The sequence below is a fragment of the Myotis yumanensis genome, unplaced genomic scaffold (genome assembly GCF_028538775.1).
Source record: "Myotis yumanensis isolate MYYU_CA2020_CCGP unplaced genomic scaffold, mMyoYum1.0.hap1 SCAF_9, whole genome shotgun sequence".
NCBI lineage: Eukaryota > Metazoa > Chordata > Mammalia > Chiroptera > Vespertilionidae > Myotis > Myotis yumanensis.
In genome coordinates, this window is record NW_027223760.1 from 766554 (window position 1) to 777691 (window position 11138).

Consider the following 11138-nt stretch of genomic DNA (forward strand, 5'->3'; position numbering starts at 1 on the left):
GTGGGGGGGACCAGGACAGGTGGCGTTCTCACCTCTCTCCTTCTGTCAACAGCGATGGCTCGGGCAGGAGCGGCACCTACATCCTGATCGACATGGTACTCAACAAGATGGCCAAAGGTAAGGCTCCGCTTAGCCGGGACTTGGAGCGGGATGCGTTGCTATGGCAACCTGGTGCTACACTCCCAGAGGCCTGGGAAGATGAGCCGTGTTGTCCCTTTTCTGAGTCGTGTGAAGCTGTTTGCAGCGAGCGCCGTGATTCCTGAGCTCCTCCTTTGTCCCTGGTGTCCGTGGGGTGGACACTGGGGTTGGCGCACAGGGGGCGCTGGGGAGCATTGCAGAGCAGGCACAGGCGGCCTCGGTCCCCTAGAGCTGCAGCGGCTCAGAGCGGCCTTCAGGTTCTGCCCAAACCATCCCTATTATGAGCTGTATTTGCAGGAACATTCTAGAGTCACAGACCTTTGGTGGCGAGATCGTCACACTAAACCACTTATTTCCCGCAAAGCTCTGCACCCGCTTCCATGCCAGGGGAGATGTGCGGGCGTCTCCTGGACAAATGGGGTGTCTCCCTAGGAGCCAGCGCTCACCCTCACGGGGTCGGTGCTGACAGGGCCGCACCAGCGCAAACCGGGGGCCTGCGGGAGGGCTTGTCTCAATTCTCTGACCAGCGTTTCCCAGCCGTGCCTGGAGGCCACCATCCTGTGGCCCCAGCAAGATCCCAGGCAGCTCGGGAAGGACACTGAGATGGTGACACTATGGTCTCTTTTCCCCGTGGATAAACCGTTCTATCGCAACACGTGTGTGTGCACACACACTCACACAATGCACTTACACACATGTGTACCCATGCATGCACTCACACTCATGTACACACACATGCACGTGCACATGTGCACACATATGCACGCGGTCACACATCCATGCACTCACACCCGCATTCACACATATGCATGCATGCGCACGTATGTCTGTCAAGCCTCCCACCTCCCTGAACATCCCTGCATCCGTTGCCCAGATTCTGATTACAGAGATGAATGTCTACACGTGTCACACAGGGGCCAGCAACTCTCAATTAGGCATTTTCCTTTCTCCATTTTTTTTCTGGTTAAAAAAGTAAATGGAACACATTTTTAGCCCAAGATAGAGGTGGGGAGACAGAATCGTAGCTTATTGTTTTTAGTATGAGGACTGGCTGGCTTGAGTAAGTTGCCCAGCGCCCTGCCGCCGCTGGGGAGAATGGAACTGGTTTTCACCAGCAAATGTTACTTCAACCTTGAGCGAGCTCGGCTGGCAGCAAGCAAGCAACTGGCACAGAACCTGCTCTCGCCTGCGTGTGGCAGCACTTTCATCCTGGAGTCTAGACCAGTGGTCGGCAAACTGCGGCTCGGGAGCCACATGCGGCTCTTTGGCCCCTTGAGTGTGGCTCTTCCACAAAATACCGACTTCTGTGCACGGGCCACGAAGTTTCAATCGCACTGTACGTGTGTGCCTGCACGTGGTATTTTGTGGAAGAGCCACACTCAAGGGGCCAAACAGCCGCATGTGGCTCCCGAGCCGCAGTTTGCCGGCCACGGGCCTGGACCATCACACAGCCCGGCCTTCAGGGGAGGGGCTCGCTCCTGCCGCCAGTGCCGCTGAGTCCCACCAGACGCGTCTTGTGCTGGGAACCTGCAGCCTAGGACTCAGCGCTCGATGAGGCCCTGCTCCTTCCCGGTCGTCGCCCCTCCCCCGTCCGCCTCGGGCCTGGGTCTGCCTTCTCTTAACCAGCTACTTCGGAAGAACAGTCACTGGCGTGAGGAGATGCCGCTGTGTTTGTGAGATGGGGACACAGACCCGCGGGGCACACGGCTGCATCACACGGAGCCTGGCTGGTCCGAGGGAAGTTGCCGACCGTGGGACTTGGCTGGCGAGGTCTCAGTATTTGTGGGGAGAGCCTGGGTTTGAGGGGCGCAGGTCTGCTGCACAGAGAAGCCCCGGGTAGGGCTGGCCTTGTCTTCACTGCCGCGGAACCACAGCAAGGTCAGACCCACCCAAGTGTGGGCGGCTCCCACAATGGGCCCAGCTGGGCCGCTCCTGAATTCCCTCCCCCATCCTGTTCCTGACCTGCCCCCTCTGCCTGGGCCTGTGGTGTCAAACCCCCTGACCAGGCAGCCGGGGTCTCGGGAGAGATCAAAGGGCAGGGCCCCCCCGAGCCCAGGGCCTTTCCCAGGGCCACACTGCCTGGCCTCTGGGTTTTGTTCTGACGCAGGCCCGGCTGGCGCCTTTGTCTCCCTGAGACGCTAGAGGCCCGCAGACCCCGTTCATCAAATGATCAAAGGCCCAAAGCCTGGACGCGAAACCTTTCTTCCCGTGTCCTTTTCTAAAAGAATGAATTGCACGAGGACCAAAGAATGCCTTTGCAGAGCCTCCCGCACCAGCCGGCGTCCGGCCCTGGCTCGGCCTTCGCCGGGCTGGCGGCCCGGGGATTAAGGCTCCTTTGGGGGCATTTGGGAAATAAACTGGGAATCGCTGTCTCCTTCATGAGCAGCTGGAAGCGAGGAATAGCTCAGGGTCGCACAGGTTGTGGCGGGAGAATCCGCACCAGCAGGGAGCCTGCGGCACCATTATTTCGTGGCTGCGGACACGTTTCTAACTCTGCATTAATGTCGGACCGGGACCTGTGTCAGGGAGCGTGTTCCTCTGTCCTGGAGACTCACCCACGTGCAGCAATGCCTCTCAGCAGCGGCTGCCAGGCTGTGTCGCCGGGGCCCTCTGTACGCAGGGGTTTGCTTTGTTCTGTTTCAACAGGGCTGGTGTGCGTGCGTGTGTGTGTGTGTGTGTGTGTGTGTGTGTGTGTTTTCAAATAATGGACAGTAGTGGAGCTTCCTAAAGATCTCGCCTGTGGGTCACTCAGGGAGCACTGCCCTCCGTTCACCCAGGGCCACCCCTCACCCCCACCCCCCCCACCCCCCGCCGCTCTCTGGGTGCCAGCAGCCCAAAGGTGGTGGGGAGGCAGTTTCTTTGCTGGCAGGGGCCCAGGGACTGGAATTTCCTTCAGGGTGTGAATGAGCCAGTTTCCGTTTAAGCTTAGGCTGCCGGGGTGATGCTGCCGTGTGGAGGGAGCGGGCGTGCGGGCCCACACAGCCTCCGCCCAGCTCCCTCCCCTCTCTGCCCGCTCTTCTCTGCCCCCGCTGCCCCTCCTGGGGGGATGGCTGGTCCCCACCCCCTTTCCGCCTCTGTGGGCCTGACGCCTCCAGCTCCCTCGTGTGAGTGGGACCGCGCAGTGCTCGTCCGCCGAGCCGGGCTGACGTCATTCAGTCATGTCCTCAGCCGCCCCCATGGCCTGGGACAGAATGCCCTTCCTTTTTTTGAAAGAAAATATATTTTATTGATTTTTTATAGAGAGGAAGGGAGAGGGATAGAGAGTTAGAAACATCGATGAGAGAGAAACACCAATCAGCTGCCTCCTGCACACCCCCTACTGGGGCTGTGCCCGCAACCAAGGTACATGCCCTTGACCGGAATGGAACCCGGGACCCTTGAGTCCGCAGGCCGACGCTCTATCCACTGAGCCAAACTGGTCAGGGCTGCCCTTCCTTTTTAAGGCCAAATCATACCCCACTGTGTGGACGGACCCCCCTGCCAGGGGACCCCGGGCGGCCTCCACCTCCTGGCTGCTGGGAACGAGACCGTGCAAACATCTCTTTAGGTGTCTGCTTCTCCTGTGGTGTCTACCCAGGAGTGGAATTACTGCGTCGCAGGAAAACCCTGTGTGTAACTGTTTGAGGAAGCCCCGTCCTGTTTCACCATTTTACATTCCCACCCACTGTGCAGGAGGCCCCGGCTCTCCCCTCCCCGCCCGCGTGCACTGCTCTGTTCTCCCCAGTCCCTCTCCTGGGGCGCGAGGGCCGAGCTCGCTGTGCTCAGACTGTGCTTCCTGCGGGCGGGGCGCTGAGCGCTCCCCGAGTGCTTGTTGGCCATTTGGGTGTCTTCTGTGGAGAGACATCTGTTCAGGTCCTTGGCTCATTTGTTGTGGTTGTTAGTCCTCAACCAAAGATATGTTTCCATTGATTTTTAGAGAGAGTGAAAGGGAAGGAGGGAGGGAGGGGGAGAGAAAGAGAAAGAGAGAGAGAGAGAGAGATGTGAGAGACACAGTGATTGGTTGCCTCTCACCTGCACCCCAACTGGGACCAGGGATCGAACCTGCCACCCAGGTCCGTGCCCTTGGCTGGGAAGGGAAGCCATGACCCTGGTGTTTGGGCCGAAGCTCTGACCACTAAGGCAGCAGCCGGGCTAGATGTTAACTATCGTTCTGTGTTGTTAACCTCACCGAGGGCAGTCCTCCATTAATTTTTAGGGAGAGTGGAAGGGAGAAGGACAGACAGAAACATCCATGTGACAGAAACACATCAATTGATTGCCTCCTGCACGAGCCCCAACCAGTACTGGGGCCGGGGAGGAGCCTGCAACCAAGGTATGTGCCCTTGACCGGGATAGAACCCAGGACCCTTCAGTCCGAAGGCCAACGCCCTATCCGCCGAGCCACATGTGGGCCAGGCATAGATGTTGACTTCAATAGCAGGCCAAGGCCGCAGATGGGCCAGGCTTTGGGAGCCACGGCAGCAGAGAGGGTGGAGCTAGTGAGCCCGCCTGCAGGGCCCCGCCCGCTGCCCTGCCCTGCGCCTGGACGTCTACACCGCGCGTCAGCCGCTGCGCTGCAGCCCGGACATGCGGGCAACATGGCGAAGCCCAGTCCCTCACTCACAGGCGCCGCGCCAGGGGCCGCCGTCCGGCCTCGGGGCGTGAGCTCTCCCACCGCCGCCTGGTCCTCCGCAGGGTCCAGTTGGGGGGCTGTGGTCGGGAGAGCTCCCCGGCGCCCTCGCGGCCCTCCCTCCTGCACAGGACACGGCCTTTCAGGTCGGAGAGAAGGACCGAGCGCCTCACAAGGTGCCTGCGCTGATGAAGGTCCTGTGAGCGCGAGCGAGGCCCGCCGTGCGTGCGGACGGCCGTGGACAGACAGAGGAGGGGAATCTCGCCTTGTGCTCAGCCAGCAGCGAGCTCCAAGCAAAATCGGAGCAAAGCTGACAGCACCGGGGTCCCTCCGCCTCAGTGACTGCAAGCCAGCGGTTCTCACCTCCGCTGCACGAGAATCACCTGGGAATCTTTTGAAAATCCTGATTTCTGGGCCGCATCCTCGGGAAATTCTGTTTCTTTGTTATGGGTGGGGCCACAACATTAGTAACAAAGAAACAGAATTTCCGGAGGATGCGGCCCAGAAATCAGGATTTTAAAACGATTCCCAGGTGATTCTCATGTGCAGCCAAGGTTGAGAACCACTGCGTAAGCAATCGTTTCAATGCTAACGCTCTTCTCAGGTGTGCTCTTCCGTGGTTAACGAGCTAAGAGCCGCTGTGGCCTTCCCTGGCCCGGAGCTGGGGGGTGGGGGGGGTGGGGGGGCATCAGCCTGCACACTGCAGGGTCTCAGGTTCAATTCCCAGTCAAGGCCAGGTACCTGGGTTGCAGGCTCAATCCCTGGTCCCGGGTGGGGCACGTTTGGAAACCAACCAATGGCTGTGTCTCTCTCACATCGAAGTCTCTCTCTCCCTCCCTTGTACTCTCTCTAAAAGTCAATAGAAAAAATATTCTCACGACGGCCAGTGTGGCCCAGTGGTTGAGCATCAACCTATGAACCAAGAGGTCAGGGTTTGATTCCTGGTCGGAGCACATGCCCGAATTGCAGGCTCGACCCCCAGTGGGGGGCGTGCAGGAGGCAGCCAATGATTCTCTCATCATTGATGTTTCTATCTCTCTCCCTCTCCTTTCCTCTCTGAAATCAATAAAAATATATTAAAATGTATATATGTCCTTGGGTGAGGGACAGGCACACAGCTCTGGCCCCCTCACTCGCAACGCCACCTCTGACTCAGAACTTGTTCTAAGAGCAGCGGGTTTCTGCGCATCATTGTTCCTTCGATTACAGGCGTGGCGGGGGAGCTGTGGCAGGGGATGGCCAGAGGTGGCCGTGGGGGGGTGGCTGGAGAGGTGGCCGTGGGGGCTGTGGCGGGGGGGGTGGCTGTGAGGGGGAGTGGCTGTGAGGGGGTGGCTGTGGCAGGGGGGTGGCTGTGGGGAGGTGGCTGGAGAGGTGGCCGTGGTGGGGGGTGGCTGTGGGGGGGGAGTGGCTGTGGGGGGGGAGTGGCTGTGGGGGGTGGCTAGAGGGGTGGCTGTGGTGGGGAGGTGGCTGGAGGGGTGGCAGTGTGGGGGGGGTGGCTGTGAGGGGGTGGCTGGAGGGGTGGCCATGGGGGGCTGTGGCGGGGGGGTGGCTGTAGGGGGAAGTGGCTGTGAAGGGGTGGCTGTGGCAGGGGGGTGGCCGTGGTGGGGGGTGGCTGTAGGGGGGGTGGCTGTAGGGGGGGTGGCTGTGAGGGGGGGGTGGCTGTGGGGGGGTGGCTGTAGGGGGGGGTGGCTGTAGGGGGGGTGGCCGTGGTGGGGGGTGGCCGTGGTGGGGGGTGGCTGTAGGGGGGGGTGGCTGTAGGGGGGGTGGCCGTGGGGGGGTGGCCGTGGTGGGGGGTGGCCGTGGTGGGGGGTGGCTGTAGGGGGGGGTGGCTGTAGGGGGGGTGGCCGTGGGGGGGTGGCCGTGCGGGGGGGTGGCCGTGGTGGGGGGTGGCTGTAGGGGGGGGTGGCTGTGGGGGGGTGGCCATGGGGAGATGCGGAGGCAGATTGCACCCCCGGCTCTCGGTGGTGCCGGGAGGCTTCCCTCTTGGCGGTCTCCCCCTTTGGTTGCAGCTCACGCGTCTGTGTCGGACGGTGTTTAAATCCCGCCGTGGCCGGCACCTCCCAGACACCCACCAGCTGCCGGGGCCACGAGGAGCCGCGGGCTGTTCTGCTGGGATGAGCTCCTCCCAGCTCCTGGGGCGCCCGCTGTCCCAAGGGGCTCTCCTCCTGTGAAGGCGCCGGCGTCCGAGTGGGTGGGATGCATGGTGTCCCCACACCCACGCCTCTGTCACCGAGAGCTCATGCCACGCCCACACTGTCCCCACAGCCCGGGAGGCCTGCGCCCCGTTGTCCCCACTTGGGGACCGGACAGGGGTCTGGGCAGGCCGCGGGCAGGTTCCGCGAGGATCCTGGCCTCCGGGTCTGCCCTCCCTGGGGTGGAACGTATTTCTCCTGGACCCTCGAGCCCCCCCCCCCCCACCTTTCTTTCTCACTGCTGCCGCTCAGACAAGGGCACCGCGGCTCAGTTGCCCCGAAAAGACCTTGAACCTGGGACTCAGGGAGGATGGGGCAGGGCCATGGAAAGGGTGCAGCTCAGTCTGCTGAGTCCGTGTCTGAGGAGTGAGTGGGCTGCCCCTCGGGGCCTCTCCTCCACGTCCGCAGGGACTGGCCCCTCCGCCTGGGTGGTCAGTCCCGATGGGCCGGCCACCGTGTGCGGACAGGCTGTAACCAGAGGGACGGGCGGGCACGAGTAGAAATGCTGCGGGGGGATTGCGTGGGGTCCAAGCCCTTGGGCAGCGCCACCTGCTCCCGATTCCCGCCACGCTGTGCGTGCCCCGCACGGCTGCAGCCTCCGAGCCCTGAGCTGCAGGAAGTGGGGCCCGTGTGCTGGGGCCCCCAGAGGACCGAGCGCAGAACAGCACAGGGTGCGGCGCGTGTCATGCTGAGGCTGGCACGCCAACGTGGCCTCCACAAAAGCCGCCGCGGACCCGGGGCGGACGCTGCCGGGAGGAGGCCCCGGGGAAACCCCGGCCGCCCTGTGCCTTCTCTCAACACGGGGACACCGACATTTACAGGCCAATAACAAGATGAATGTGACGGGTCTGGTTTTTCATTTCTCTACATAAAAACCTTTGCATCAAGAAACGAAGGCTGCACGTAATGTCTACGATTTGGGATGTTCTTGGAGATGCATTTTGTATCTGTGGCGATGGCTGGCGTAGGTGGGATTCTTCAGCCCAGGTCCCGCAATTCCGGGATTGGACACCGCCGGCTGTGTCCCGGCTGCGCCCGCCTGCGGAGGGTGAGCGTGGCCCTCATAGCCGGGCGCCTAGCCCGGAGGGACGTGGGCGCCGGAGAGAGGCCGAGCGATGATCTATCTCCGGGATTTTCCCATCTGAACTCGGCCAATTGGTGTCTTGCAGGCGCTAAAGAGATCGACATCGCAGCCACCCTGGAGCACCTGAGGGACCAGAGGCCAGGCATGGTCCAGACCAAGGTACTCCCCGGGCTGTGGGCGCGGGGCCCAGGGGCCCCCAGAGGAGGGAGGAGGCGGCTCGGCACAGCCCACCCGCCGCCGGACTGTCTAGGCCCCAGAAGTTGGGGAGTTGGGGAGACATCACGTTTTTATAGAAAGAGGTCAGAGCTAGCCCCCCACCCTGGAGGGGAGCTTTCCAGGCTCTGCCCAGTCCCAATTCCCAGCTCCCACAGCCACAGCTCTGGGACGGGGCCACGGAGTGTCTCAGGGTGCACTGGGGTCTCCGTGCACCCCTAAATAGCTCGTGGGCACACTCACCGAACTGGCCGAGTTGGCAGCATCGGGGGTGCAGACAAGACCACGTTGCCTCAGGGGAACCAGGACTAGAACCAGGTGAAATGCATCCCACAAATAACCCTCCAACCACAGCCCACGCCCGCCCCACGCCGCTGCCTGAGTCACACAGCGGCCTCTCTTGCTGGGTGTGTCCGCCGCTCTCGCTCCTGGTGCCCACAGGAGGCTCACGCCCCGAGAGAAGCCTCTCCACGCTGCCTGCCCACCCTCAGGACCTGGTTGTAAACGTGCTGCTGTGACATCAGCTGCCGAGATGCGGGCAGGTGGTGCCTGGAGCCGGGCGGCCCAGTCCTGGGACCAGGGGACCGTCGCCTCCGGCCTTTCGTTCCCCCGCGAAGCGAGCGTGGCCCCTTGGTCCTCTCTCTGACTGTTAGAGGGTTAAACGGGACCCTGCAGTGTTTGAGCTGGAGGGGAGAGAGGACGACGGAGTCCCTCCCCGGAAGGTCACTGCAAACGCCTCCGCCAGGACCGGCAGAGCGGCCGGGGTCTTATGTGACCCATAGCAAGTATGCGGAGTTCAACACATACTTGAAGTTTCTTAAAAAGACATTTTTTATTTAAAATTATAAATTTTATTTTGAAACTATTTTACACCTGGGAAAACATTGCAGAAATGATACATATCATGTACAAGTGCCCTTCAAACCTCCCCATGCCTCAGCTCAGGTCATCCCAGGGCAGGGGTCAAGGGTAGGGTAGGGGGTTGGCTGATTCCTGAAGCTGGGGTAACTGCCTTCCAGGGGCTGAGGGCCGGATCCCCAACGGTCGTCGCTGCGACTGTCCGTCCCCCTCAGAGGACCTGCCTGTGACTCACGCCCCCTCTCCCCACAGGCGCAGTTCGAGTTCGCGCTGACAGCGGTGGCCGAGGAGGTCAACGCCATCCTCAAGGCCCTTCCCCAGTGAGCGGCCCGCAGCCCGGCCGCCAGCCCGCGGGGAGGCACGGCGTCGATTAAGTGTCTCCAGTGTAACTGCCCAGTAATAATCCCATAGTCACTACAGCTTAGCAGTTAAAAATGTGTATTTTTGTTCAATTAAATAATAATGAAGAGAGGTTTGTGGGATCGTCCGGTTTGGGGGGCAACCTGTCCATCTATCCTCACCGTCTTGACAAGAATTCCATTTTCCTTAAAGCTCAGTTCTCACTCTCAGTCGCAAATACTATTGTGTTTCTACTGCAGCTCACGTATGTGTGCTCCTGGGAGTCGGCTTGTGACCTGTAACTTCCCAGGTCATCGGCCGCGGGGGGGCGGGGGGGCCACCAGGCACAGAACAGGTGCCGCTTGTCATTAGGAGGCTCCTCCGAGGGAGACCGGGGCCTGTCAGGAGCGAGATGGACAGAACTGGTGACCTTCTGCAGCTTTGGGACCAATAATAACAAAATTGTCCGAGCATCTTTCCTGCTCTGGGCGGCTGCCCTCCCCTGAGCACTGCTCACCGCCACCACCCTCCCCGCTGCGGGGGGCAGGGCCCCAGGGGCAAGCACTTCCCAGCCACGCAGGGGGAGACAGGTCTCCTCGGCAAGGTCCTAGGTGAGCCCCAACCTTGGGAGCGTTTTCAGCTGTGGAAACGGGTTTACACACAGCAGACACCGACGAACACTTTCCTGCGGGAAAGCCTACATCAGGGGAACCGCTCGGGCGTGGGGCCCTCGCGAGGTTCCCAAAGAGCCCACGTCCCGTCAGCGCCCCTCTCACAGGCGCCCTGGAGCTGCTGGCGTCCAGAGACCGCGCCTCCCCCCCACCCCTCTCCTCTACGTGAGAGCAGAGCAGGTCGGACCCGGCCGCTGAGGTTGGCCACTGCTATCACAGACCAGCCGCTGGAGGTGGCGCAGGTTTGCCAACATGGCCGTGAGTGGCAGCCTGACTACCCCCGTGCCGGAGAGAGAAGAATCGAGTCATTAACAGGACAGCCAGGTCTGAGAATGGCGGCTGCACGCGCAAGTGTCATCCTGGGGTTGGGTGCAAAGGGGCAGTGTGGCCCCGTCCCCTCCCGCACCTGCCCGGCTCCAGCCCCAGCAGATGCCACGAGACTCGAGAAAGTGACCTGCCGAATGGGAGAAAGATGCCAAAATATCGTTTGTGTCTTTAATGTTGTCGTGTGTGCGTGTGCTGTAAACTCGCTGTAATTTCCCCAGAGCTATTTCTCTATCTGGAAATCTACACGATTCACAGAGGCTAACTTAGCTGAACATAAGGAAGCATATACCGGCTGTAACTCCAGCTTCTGAGGTTCCCAGGGCACCTGCGCTGTGGGGGGTGTATTCATCCAATTGAGCCGCATTAAAGTGCCGCTTCCACACGCAATGGTCTCTACTTGGGGATGAGAGCAGTTTTCTTACCCATCCGTCCGTTCCTGGCGTGGGCTCAGGCTGCAGAGACCACACGTGTCTAGCATGTGGGGCCCGGGCAGGTGCCCCCTCCCCGCCTCAGTCCTGGGCGAGGAGGTCCCACCAGAACCGCTGGCCCAGCGAGCCCAGGACGGACCACAGCAATGCGCCTCCAGCTCACAGGCCAACGTGCTGGGCCGTGTGCACCCCGACCAGGGCCTGCGGACTGGCTGCCAGTGAGAGGGGAGGCGGCAGAGCGGGCTGATCGGGATTTCAGTGATTCCTGAGCAGCGCCCA

At 61.4% G+C, this 11138-nt stretch overlaps 1 protein-coding gene across 2 annotated transcripts in view; it reads left to right on the forward strand.

Annotated features, from left to right (window-relative positions):
- PTPRN2 (protein tyrosine phosphatase receptor type N2) overlaps positions 1–10827 on the forward strand; it is a 479830-nt gene extending 469003 nt beyond the window's left edge. For both annotated transcript variants that reach the window (XM_070423558.1, XM_070423559.1), the window contains 3 exons: positions 53–117; positions 8109–8182; positions 9347–10827. In XM_070423558.1, the coding sequence (XP_070279659.1) occupies positions 53–117; positions 8109–8182; positions 9347–9418 (211 nt within the window). In that variant the 3' untranslated portion in view covers positions 9419–10827. The remainder of the gene's footprint in view (positions 1–52; positions 118–8108; positions 8183–9346) is intronic.
- The last annotated feature ends 311 nt before the right edge of the window (positions 10828–11138 follow it).